Source organism: Esox lucius, chromosome 3 (assembly GCF_011004845.1).
Source record: "Esox lucius isolate fEsoLuc1 chromosome 3, fEsoLuc1.pri, whole genome shotgun sequence".
NCBI classification, from domain to species: Eukaryota; Metazoa; Chordata; class Actinopteri; order Esociformes; family Esocidae; genus Esox; species Esox lucius.
Genome location: NC_047571.1, coordinates 25,022,554 through 25,035,031, shown reverse-complemented (window position 1 = coordinate 25,035,031; position 12,478 = coordinate 25,022,554). Strand labels below are relative to the sequence as shown.

At 38.6% G+C, this 12,478-nt stretch overlaps 1 protein-coding gene across 3 annotated transcripts; it reads left to right on the top strand.

Annotated features, from left to right (window-relative positions):
* The first annotated feature begins 6,069 nt into the window (after positions 1-6,069).
* On the top strand, positions 6,070-11,220 carry ptmab (prothymosin alpha b). 3 transcript variants are annotated; one of them, XM_010892144.3, is made up of 5 exons: positions 6,070-6,167; positions 9,179-9,241; positions 10,016-10,094; positions 10,214-10,302; positions 10,591-11,220. In XM_010892144.3, exons 1-5 carry the CDS (start codon positions 6,144-6,146, stop codon positions 10,633-10,635), a joined length of 300 nt encoding a protein of 99 aa, XP_010890446.1. In that variant the 5' UTR covers positions 6,070-6,143; the 3' UTR covers positions 10,636-11,220. The 3 variants fall into 3 exon arrangements, with proteins under 3 accessions (XP_010890446.1, XP_010890436.1, XP_010890454.1); XM_010892134.4 differs by lacking the exon at positions 6,070-6,167 and adding an exon at positions 6,854-7,023; XM_010892152.3 differs by lacking the exon at positions 6,070-6,167 and adding an exon at positions 8,055-8,112.
* The last annotated feature ends 1,258 nt before the right edge of the window (positions 11,221-12,478 follow it).

The window sequence follows — 12,478 nt, the reverse complement described above, 5'->3', positions numbered from 1 at the left end:
CTTCTGTAATAGGTTTCATCAAGTGTTTTATGGCTCAAACATCAGCACACCCTCAGCTACACTTCGAAAGACATCACAACCGATTGCTGAGACCCTGAAATTACTGTTTTATATGTAAACATGCAAAAAATGATAAAAAAGTATTTTTCATGTTTTGTTTCAGGCATATATTTTGGTTCCAATACTAACTTTACAACAAATTTAAGGTTAAACATTATATATTTATTTTTGTGTGTGTGTGTATATCCTTTTACTGTTTTCTAAATTAATCGGAGGGCCACACAAAAAGGGGGTCAGGGGTGCCAGTTGCCCATGCCTGTCTTAGGTAGTTGTGTGGAAACAAGGATGTCACACTTTTTACTCTTGCCAGTATTTCTCAGCACCAGAATATTACAGAAGACTAGTTTCTGTATTGGTCCAACATGTGTGGTCTTGGGTTTGAATTAATATAACTTTTTTCAGCATAACGTGTTTTAACATGAAGTAATATGACATGAAATACATGCTGAGAAAGTGTGACAACCAACCCTATAATGGGGTTGGTTGTCACAGGGATTGGGGTTGTTTGTTACTGTATATTCCAATGAGATGTGCAACAAGAAATTAAGATTTATTTTCCCTAGAGATACCAAATACTTGCAAATGTTCTTAACACAATTTGTAATGTATTAATCTCTAAGTTTCTGCACTGTGTTTAAATCCCATTGTGTTTAATTGAATGTTTATTTACAGATAAACACACAGAAAGAGACAGGCTTAGAAATATTGAGGCTTTTAATAAACAAAAAATTAAAAGCCTTAATATTTTTGGTACCTAAAATAAGGTCAGATCATGCTCCAATGCAAAACATAGTTTTTCAGACCTCCAAATTTGTATGGAAGAACTATAAGCAAACTTAATATGTACTTGCCATTTTGCAGTCTTGGGTTTTGAATTGGTCTTAAAAACATACAGTTTACCCGCCAAGATGAAAGCTATTTCTTCTTATTAAACGGTAAAAAGCTGTTTTTGTCACTTGTCTGATCTGGGCCTCAAAGGTCAGGTGACACAAAATCACAAATGTTTTTCTTTAATGGGATGAGTGTTATTTAAGAGAAATTAAATGAGCACTCAGTTCCTCTCTTTGGACCTTGGTTACCAATAATCAAAACCTTTTTAGTTTCCTAGTTTTCAATATGTTTGGCTTAATTTTCATACAACACTCTTGCGCCCTGTGTATTTGTGTGTGTTTGGCTGTCATTAAAAGGAACCAGAGACTGACAGAGAGTGGGTGATTCTAACCTCAACTTCCACTTCCGAACATGAACTCCAAACATTATATATAAGATGGCGGGAGCTCCATTTTATAAATACAGACATAATCATAGTCACAAGTGTGACTATGTTACAGATTAAGGATTATAGCAAAGGTCTGTCCGTTTCCCTGCCAGGCAAACACTGAGAGACTGATTCATGCATTTATCACCAGCAGACTCCACTATTACAACTCTGGCCTTAACTAAAAGTATTGGCAAAGTTGCAATTAATTCAAAATGCAGCTGCATATGTTCTTAACGATACCGAAGAGAGAACACGTAACACATATTTTAAAGATACTACATTGGCTGCCTGTGAATTTTAGAATCAATAGAAAAAGATTGCCCTTTTGAATGTTAAAGCACTACAGGGCCTTTCACCTCAATACATGTCTGATGTTGTTTTTGGATGTGACTGGTTGCTCCCTCAGAACATCTGTTACTGGTCTTTTGGTTGTCCCAAGGGTCAAGGGGGGTGAAGCCTCTTTCAGCCACTATGGACCAGTCCTTTGGACCATCTTGCCAGATCATCTATTGATATATTTTTAAAAGGACTTAAGGTACACCTTTTTTGCATGACTTTCTAAGATTTTCTTCAACTTGCCTTAATATTATCTAGTCATTTATCCCCTTTGTTTTAACTTCTTTTTTTAAATTGTATTTATATCTTTACTGTAATTCATACATTTTATCAAAGCATTATATGTTAACTGTTTTTATTTTGACTTTTACCTTTTAAAGCGCCGTGAAATGCATGTTGTAAGAAATTTGCTTTATAACTAAAGTTTGATTTTAATATTTGCTACTGCAAGTAGGCTACTACTGAATCAGGAAAATATCCAAGTTAATATTGAATCTAAAGTATAATGCATATTAATGGGAAAAATTACTTTTGTTAACAGCAGACTGGTTTTCTCTAGGATATTTACAGGAGCTGCTGTACTCCCATTATTACGATAGAGGGCGACAATGTAACATCACAAGCTGCCTAAATTATGAAGAAGATATGTTGTTTAGAACTTTTTCAGGTGTGCCGACTATCCCCTGAGGGTTTGGGGCAAGACCATTGTGGCGTGAAGCTTTCTGCCGTCCGTAGACATCACTTTAACAGGTTCTGACATGCACACTAAAAGTCTGCTTCTCTGCATACACATGGGTGTTTGCCATTATTTCTTAACTCAGCAGCTGTGAGATACTAAAGAGTAAGAAATGATTTACTTGTTAATGTTTAGATCTTCTGCACACAGTTACAACAAACAAAGGCTTTTCAGTAAACTTGTAGATGCATAGTATAATAATGTGCGTATTTCTGTCCACAGGCAAACCCTTTTTGGCTCCATGTATAACCCTTTACTGAGGTCAGGTCCTTCAAGATTCCGGTTCCACCAGCTTTGCAAGCCTCAAAATGTTTTAATGAAATTACATTAAGTTACATTTCATACGTTTTTCCCTTTAGGGTGTTAGGAAACTCCTGGTATATAGGCATCATTGTCATAAATAATAACGTTTTAGGCTCATTAACCTGGAAGAACCATTAAAAAAGGAACCTGGAAGAACACTGCCTGTGTAAAAGATGTTCCTTCACACAAAAAAGGAGTGGATGAACAACTTTTTTATAGTTTTAACTAACTCATTGTGAAAGACAAAAAAAATATATTTTCAAAAAGTTAAGAAGAAAATCAGATAGTGCAGTTCCTCAAACTACAATGTTAAATTGGTACTAGATCATTTTCTGTTACAATATAGCGGTTTTAGGCTGAGACAACCAGATTTTGGCCTAAAATGTTCTGGGAAAGATACTGTTGACCGAGGACTATCAATCTACACACAGTTCCCCAAAGCAAAAACATGTTTTTAGAACTGGTTGCCAATTTATTGAAAATTAAAAACCGAATATGAAAAACATATTGTTGTCTAACTTAACTGAGGCCATTGGTGATTTTAAAAACGGAAACAGAGTTTAATTGTAGTTATGAGAGAAAACAAGAGGAGATGGATGGATGTAACCACTGTTGAAACTACAAGATACATAAACAACAATGCAAAGCATTTAGGTTTGGAGCAAAGTCATCACTGCCTCTTTATTTTACTTTAGAGATTCATATATATAGGTGAGTCTCTAAATCTTCAAAAATGTAGCTGAGTCTCTAAAGTCTCTGAAGATGTAGGTGAGTCTCTAAAGTCTCTGAAGTTGTCTCTTGAGGTTGTAGGTGAATCTCTAGAGATATCCAACCGGAATAATTAAAGGTCGACATTCAATCTTAACTACTCCTAAACATTTACTAGATTGGTTAATCAGTGCAGCGAAAAACCCACCCATAGATTTATTTTCTTGTCAACTACTCAAGACTGAAATAATAATAGATCACTGGGAAAATGGATGGGCCCTAGTAATCAGGTGTGTGTACTGAAGAATCTTCAATTTGGTTTTCTATGGCCTATACGATTAGATTAAGCATTTAATCTGATTGGACCAAATTGTGCTGGAAATGTTGCATTTAAAAAAACAGTAAACATGATGATCATAAGACTGTGGCAATTTAGAAACAATGGCTCTATTGCAGGTTTTTTCCATTTATGTATGCTGTACATACCAGTAACATGTTAGATCAATAAGACGACAGGAAGCAAGAAATGGAGGAAGGAAACTCGAATAACAGACCATGGCCCTCAAAAATCCACTTCCAATACTTGTCAGTGACCATTATTTCTGATGAACATCCATAGTACCCAACAGTAGAATGCTCAGCGTCCAAGCTGATTTTTACAGAAATTGGCAACCATAGAGAGGAATAGAGGCCTCTGGTAACCAAAAGGCAGTTTTCGTGTGGACATTGCCATTGAGGGCGTAGTACATTTTAATGTAGTCACCTGGGTGGGACATCTTGCTTCAGTTAACTTAATTGTCTCATCACTCCTAATAACCCAGTTGGAGACCTGATCATATTCCCTCAACGGGACAGCCCGTGCACTTACAGGCACCATAAACAAAAATATATAGGGGCATGTCCACTATTGTACTCTTCAGATATGCCGGAGATGGCTACCATGGACATATTATTCCACCTGTTATTTTAGTTCAATAAGGACAGCAGGCTGACACTAAAGCAATGTTTTTCAACCCTGCTCAAGGCAAGCCGCCCTGCGTGTTTTAGATCTCTCTCTGCCCAAACATACCTGATGTAGCTCATCAAGGGCTTGATAATGAGCTGATCATTTGAATCAGGTGTGATAGAGCAGGGAGAGATCTATAACATGCAGGGTAGTGTGCCTCGAGGAGCAGGGTTGAAAAACACTGCACTAAATGGCTAAAGCGATACTTGAACAAATATGCCCTGGCACCTCTATATAACATACCATTGCAATAATCAGTCTACACTCACCAAAAGGATTATTAGGAACACCTGTTCATTTTCTCATTAATGCAATTATTTAATCAACCAATCACACGGCAGTTGCTTCAATGCATTTAGGGGTGTGGTCCTGGTCAAGACAATCTCCTGAACTCCAAACTGAATATCAGAATGGGAAAGAAAGGTGATTTATGTAATTTTGAGCGTGGCATGGTTGTTGGTGCCAAACGGGCCGGTCTGAGTATTTCACAATCTGCTCAGTTACTGGGATTTTCACGCACAACCATTTCTAGGGTTTACAAAGAATGGTGTGAAAAGGGAAAAACATCCAGTATGCGGCAGTCCTGTGGGCGAAAATGCCTTGTTGATGCTAGAGGTCAGAGGAGAATGGGCCGACTGATTCAAGCTGATAGAAGAGCAACTTTGACTGAAATAACCACTCGTTACAACCAAGGTATGCAGCAAAGCATTTGTGAAACCACAACACGCACAACCTTGAGGCGGATGGGCTACAACAGCAGAAGACCCCACCGGGTACCCCTCATCTCCACTACAAATAGGAAAAAGAGGCTACAAAGCTCACCAAAATTGGACAGTTGAAGACTGGAAGAATGTTGCCTGGTCTGATGAGTCTCGATTTCTAAAGAATGCTTTCAGCACCTTGTTGAATCAATGCCACGTAGAATTAAGGCAGTTCTGAAGGCGAAAGGGGGTCAAACACAGTATTAGTATGGTGTTCCTAATAATCCTTTAGGTGAGTGTATATCAGTCTGATGTGGATCTATCAACACATGACCAACGATTTCGTTAGAGCAGGGGTGTCCAAACCATTCCACGGAGGGCCATGTGTCTGCAGGTTTTTGTTTTTTCCTCTAAATTGGTTCCCAGTTTACACCTACACAACCAGGTGAGGGTAGAAACTAACCAATTAGTAACCTAATTAGTCAATCAAGTACAAGGAGAGATAGAAAACCTGCAGACACACGGCCCTCCGTGGAATAGTTTGGACACGTTTGAGGAATCAGCCAGTGACCAATAAAGGTTGACCTCGATAGCAGGGCATTATAGATATGAAAGTATCCATCTACGTGTTTTTAACACGATACACTTGCTTGTGAGCTTTGCTTCAGCCTAATGGTTTATGTAGCATGTTTCCCATTATAAATTCAGCATGAACGCACACAGCCTGGTCATTTCCCCGGCTTCCTTCTTGTTATGAACGCAACGTTTGGTTATCCGACAGTCTAGTCCCCTCCCCCCACTCAAACGGTGACTGCTCCATGTCGGCAGTTTGCCGCTTTGTCTTATACATAGGGTAACCAGCTTGTAATAATAACCATAGTCGGTAAGAATAACACGTTTTCTCAAAAAATGCGCGTGCGTTCAAGGTTCTAAATATATTTGCACTCGGTCTATCGCTTTTGGTTTCACACTTAACCTTTTCCGTGGTGAGCATCGATTCGAAGAGGAAGAGAAAATACGCTTTCCAGAAAGATGCACCCAGACCTACGGTTGTGTGTAGGCTATATATTATGCCATCCAAATATAACCTATTTCAATATCTTATATTTAAATCCCACTACATATTGGTTAACATTAAATCAATGTGCCGCGGTTAATGTCTTATAATGAGGTTGTTTTCTACGACCACTCGAGTTTATCACTATAGTTCGTTCTAACCTTGTTAAACATTTACCTGCTGTAGTATACATTCCGAAATTAGGTAACCAGACTACAAATTATCGTTCAAAGCAGCTTGTCCATACTAGGGCTGTAGTCAAGGATGGTGACGACAAATTTTCAGTCGCGCAATGGCGCCCAACCTATTCTGCAGGTGGAATTAGTAAAAGTCACTATTGCCGAACACAATATCAATCAATCAAAGAACAACCTTTCCGATGACGCTTAATTGTAGGCGGTATGGTAGCCTATCCGAGTACTAGACCTACTCTGCGTCTATATCGTTGTGAAATGGGGCAAGGCACACGATATATTGTCGATTTAACGTCGTGTTATATCAGACTATGATAGTGGTGTACAAATCCGACAAATGGACCGTTAGTGAGTCAGAGATTGTAAAAGGGGTGTGTTCTAGTGTGGGTTTGGAAATACTATCCACTCTTCCACTCCAACGCGCAAAAACGCTGGCCAATGAAATCTCTTTAGCTACCTTCTTTATTCCGCCCACAACACTATATTACAGCCTCGGTGGTTTCTAAGATTGGCCACTGGCACAGTATAATACTATTTGAGACATAGCCGAGAACAGAACACCTAATTTATTTACCTTTCGTTTCCACTCTTCTGTTTTATTGGAGTGATTATAAAAATGGCAGACACAAAAGTAGACTCTGTTTCGGATATCCCCACCAAGGTAAGAGAGAACCTCTTGGATATATAAACCTATTGAATTTGATTTCGTAGGCTGAAGACTTATAGTTTACACGTTTTCTTGGTTCGCGCTTTCATTCAAAGTGTGTTTAATTATAAATGAGCAAATGCGTTCTGAAAACCGACTATACTGTATAGAAGCCTCGCAGTAACTATACTTCTGAAATAATCTTGAAGCTGATGATGTGGAATTATACGTAACTAGCGTTCTCACGTCCGCTTTATGAAATCCTGCATTAGGAAGCAGCCGTCATTGTCCGGAGTGGCAACAGTCTGAGCGGGTTCTTTGTTTATACAAGCGTGTTGGGTTCATTCTGAAACGACCTGGCATGTTTGTAAAAACGATGTTAGTTGTGAATTAAAATAAAATTGCACACCATAGTTCATCTAACTTAAACAACCCAAAGTGTGTTCATTTAGCAATCTTGTGTATTCTAAATTAATTTACAAATGCATTTCGTCCATGTTAGTCGATCCTGGAGGTATTTACTTTGTTGAAGGGTTTACAATGAAAGCAAAATGGATTGTGTCCAACTTCATATTAGGAAATATGCTTGTTTACCTCACTTGTTTATGAGTATATGAAAGTATCGCAGTACTTGAGATATAGGGCAAATATGATTTTCAGAGCTCGCTGATCGAGAAGTTCACCGGTCTTTTTGATTGCTACTCCTTTGAATGGGTAACCTATCACCATGGATAACTAATAGTCTACTGCATGTAGAAAAAAAGATTGATTTTAACCTTTGAGGTATACATGTCAACATTAGCATACTAAATTGACGTCGGCTTAGATTATGATTGGATGTTCTCATTTATCGGACCTATATTTTTGATCATTTCCCGACGACGCGCCACTCCGGGCGCCAGGGAGAATCATTATTAGAATGGTCTCCACTCGCCGCAGTTTCCGTAGCCTGTTTTTTGTGTTGATCTAGTTTGCTGTAATTGATTGAGTTTAGTTGTGGTGTGATGTAGTGCGAGTTGTTTTCAAACTAAATCTGCTTCCTGATGACTGCATTCGACCGTCGCTGCTTTAATCTGAATTTATATTTGGTGTCCAGTATTGATGGTGAGCTCCATATCAAAGATGACCTGATCAACTAGGCTACATGTGTGTCCGTTATTACCTTACTGAGCCAATGTCGGGAAGTGAAGACTTTACTCACAGCAGCCTATAGCATTTTATGAACCCATAGTGAATAGCGTAGTACTATTCTGAATACATTTTTTGTCTGGGAAATGGCCCACATTTGTTTCTGTCAACAGACATTGTACGCTCAGATACCATAAGTATATTTGTCTACTACTAGCTGTATGTATTAAGGAGGTTGTGCGGAGATAATGCTGATTAACGGCTTAAGGACTATAACATAAAATGGAACCAGGGACACTATTTCAAATAGACGGTCGCACAGACGACATGAACAGTCTCATCTGTAAAACAAAGGACACCATGAAGTAATAATTTCATAATGAGACAATACGAAATCTTATAGAGTAGGCTACACATGGGTTGGTATAAATGACGCTTTACTATTGGTGAGCTAAATAGGCCACATTTACTAAGGCAACTTTTTTGTGGGTTTATAGCGTTAGGAAATCTGTTCACACTTAACTGCTTGCATGGTCCCCAATATGCCATGTGTCGTTTTCTATTGTCCCTTTAAACCACAGTTAAATTGGCCAACCTCGTTCAAGCTGGTCTTCCATCAGCGTTAGTATTTAAATCTAACTATGCACCCTGGGTATTGCAGTTTCCCCCCGGGCGTGTCTATCAGTAGTATTTCGTGCTTGGAAACTTGTCGAACTACAGTACCCAAACGTTCACAAACAGAATCTAAGTATCCGATCATATAAAGTGGGCGGGAGTGGAACGGACAGGCAAAGTAAAATAAAATCAATGCAGATACCAATGTGATGTCAATGCTCAGTGGTTTTCAATTGAAATGCACGGTGTTTAACGCATGGTGACTTTTAATCTTATCAGATATGTAGTTAGGCTTATGACAACTTTAAAAATACTTAATTCTCCACAATTGAGGTTGGTTTGTGTTGTCTTTGATGTGGAGATAAGGATTATAGTAATCACACATTCCTGTAATAATGTAATAACAGTTTTCACGTGTTTCCCTTAGGACCTGAAAGAGAAAAAACTCAGTGAAGAGAAGGAGAATGGCAAAACTGCCACTAATGGAAAGGTTTGTTTACAATAAACATATTGCTTACTTATGTCTTGTTAGACCTATAAATCATTTTCCCCCCCAATAACATTGTCCCAAACAAGGCTGTGAAAAACCTAAATTCAAATCAAAGGTCAGTCTTATCTTAATTTGAAGAAGCCAGTCTTATAATATTTGCAAACCGTTATAATTGAGTTAAGGAAATATACTTTTTTGTAATGTTCAATACTGTAAATTGAGTAAATAATTGTAACCATCCGAATACTGCCTTGTTGCGAGCCACTGCCCTGCAGTACAGCCGCTTCTTTGTGGTAAGGAGTGTGAATGTTGATCATGGCATGTCAACATTGACTGAGATTTTCATAGAGGGTGACGCAAACAAGGGTTAGGCTGTAGACTGGGTGGTATGGTGTCTTCTTGAGGTGGGTTGGGTGTCTGAAAGCTCAGTTGTAGTCTCAGGCCAGAGAATCTCCTTTTTTCCCAATTGTGTCGTTTTCACAGGTAACTTCCTGTTTCAGCAAGTGGTGCGATGATTTAGTTTTTTAAATCCCCATTAGACGCTACAGTAGCATTAGCTACTCTTCCTGTCCAGAAGGAAGTAGAATGGCTTGGCAGGACGTACTTAGGAGGACATGTTCTGGTTGACCCTCTTCAGGAAGATGCAGCATCACGGTTGTGGGCTTATTCACACATTGGGCATTATGAAATCGGAAGAGGTTAAAATCAAGGGTAAAATCAATGAAACAGAAACCGGGTTTGTATTTACATTTTTGTATTTTTTTTCTCTAATAGGAGAATGAGGAAAATGGAGAGCCAGAGATAGATGATGAAGATGAAGTGGATGAAGAGGATGAGGAGGATGAAGTAGAAGGTGAATTTGGTTTGGTTTCCATTTGGTCAGCCTATGCATTTTTTGTCAAAGTGATTACATCCAACTTGTAATAGTTCTTCATTTGAGATGTGTGTTAAGTTGTCATTCCATGTTTTTAGGCGATGATGATGATGATGACGATGAAGACGACGATGAACTTGAAGCAGGCACGAAACGACCAGCGGACGACAGTGATGAGGATGATGAGGTAAGGAAGCAGACGGCTCTTCAGTGGAGGGGTTTGTTCATGGATGTTGGCAACACTTCCTTGAGACAATAATGCATTAAGATATAGTTATAAGGCATTGCCAGACTTTTCCTTTACATGATGGACTACTATTTTCTAATCCAGATTATTCTGTTATATATTTATAAATCCTTCATGCAGAATGTAAGTTATTTTTTTTTTTTATTTTTTTTTTTGTCTTACCACCAAGGTTTTTGTTGAACATTTCACTTGAATCCTACTTATTTTGGCCCATTCAATTTCTTTTAGGATGATGTTGAAACCAAGAAGCAGAAAACCGATGATGACGATTAAAACATTGTGTCGTCCCAGATGAAGCACTTCGGATCCCTCACCTTTCACGTTTATGTCGGGTAGTGGAGACGAAGGACTCAAATAATAACATTAGCGAGTAGAGTTCAACAACATCCACGTACAAACCCAACTGCAAATTATCTCAAGGAAACCAGAATAATGCAGACTTAAAGGCTCTACTCTTTCTATGACATTCTCAAAAGGAGAATTTGTTTGTATTTTTATTTACATTTTATATTTTTGTACATATTGTTAGGAGATTGGTCTCAACTGTGATCTCCTCTGACCAAATTAATGCTTCTTTATGAAAGATTTTACTTAGTTGACCATGTTACTGTATCTTCAACTGGAAAAAAACATGTATAAATCACTTGCCGCCATTGAACTCTGAGCATTCCAGTACATTTTATTTATGTACCTTAGTTCTACCATAACTATTTTTTTGTTTGTATAATGGGAGGGCAAGGCCAAAGAAAAGCAGCCTCTTTATTTTGTTTTGTCAGCTACATTTTGCTTATGATGGCCTGTATCAATTGTATGTGAGAAGTTTGTTGTTCGACAATAAACCGGACTTATATTTTTTGAGTTGTATTTTCTATCACCTATCATTTTACATTATTGGGGTCCTTTATCCCAACATATCCATGGATTCCAGAAGAGTGTATTATTTACCTGGGCTGTATATTTAGGTAACTTTACAACACAGTTTAGGCTCTGTCTGTATGAATACGGTCTATCCCCGAAATCACTGTAGAGAACATTTGGATACCTTTAATCCATGGGCCAGTTTGTGACATTTGAAGTCACGCTGAAATGTGTGAAATTTATGCTGCCAATCCGTTAGGCTTTTCAGCAAAATGGGCTTTTGAAGTGGGTTTATTTCATCTGGTTAATGCTATCTTTGGTGTGTCTAGCTTATCAATGCACACACACCATTTCCCCATTACTCAATATAAAATAAATGTGAAAATGCATACAAAGGTTTTGCTGTCTGGGCAGGTGCATATCTGCAGCTCAGTTAGAAAAGTCAAATGAGGAAAAACCTTGTTTGCCACAGTAACTATTCTAACTCCCATGACCAAATGGGTTGTTGCTCATTAGGGGGTCTAGGCTGGTCAAGGGCCTCATTCATTGTGAAGACACTAGAGGGCAAGAGTGTCAATCCCCCAGGGGTACTGGCCAGGACGTTTATTCATGGTTACAAAAAAAGCTTCCTAGCAATCCGAAATGAACAAACTTGAAACAAAAGCTCTACGCCCAGGTCAGTCTAAACATAGGTTTACTAGTACATCAAATAAGTAGGTTTACTAGTACATCAAATAAGTAGGTTTACTAGTACATCAAATAAGTAACTGCAGAAGAATCAGGCTGTAGGTTGGAGTGCTCTCGCCACCTCCTCGCTCCGTCTTCTCTTCTATCCCCTGATCAGCAGGGAGTGGCAGCAGGTGTTCACCGTTGACCTGCTGCTGTTTCCTCAAGCCACCACTAGGTGGTACCACCGGGCCGGAACATAGCTTCCTTCGAATCCAGGCCACTCACGTCACTACGGGGAGCACTGTCACTTGCTTTTGCGTTAAGCCTTGAGCACCACCCAGCACAATGGCAGAGTTGAACCATTCAGATCAAAAAAATTGCTTCATTTACTGAAATATACCACATATTAAATAAACGTCAAAAGAACACATCTGTAACTAAAGCCAAAAACATCTTGTTTCCCCTGGAATTGTTATTTTTAATACTGTTTCTTAAATTAAGACAATGACTGCACAGCACGTTCCTCTGCTTCTGCTTTTTCCACGCCCTGAAAGATAATGTGTGGACAGATAATTGCTGATTGTCAATG

What these genes read in the sequence shown, in the direction of transcription:
- ptmab (XM_010892134.4), top strand. Translation starts at nt 6,979, where the DNA reads ATGGCAGACACAAAAGTAGACTCTGTTTCGGATATCCCCACCAAG. An exon ending in TTTCGGATATCCCCACCAAG is followed by an intron (nt 7,024 to 9,178) that starts GTAAGAGAGAAC and finishes TGTTTCCCTTAG; the next exon opens with GACCTGAAAGAGAAAAAACT. An exon ending in ACAGTGATGAGGATGATGAG is followed by an intron (nt 10,303 to 10,590) that starts GTAAGGAAGCAG and finishes AATTTCTTTTAG; the next exon opens with GATGATGTTGAAACCAAGAA.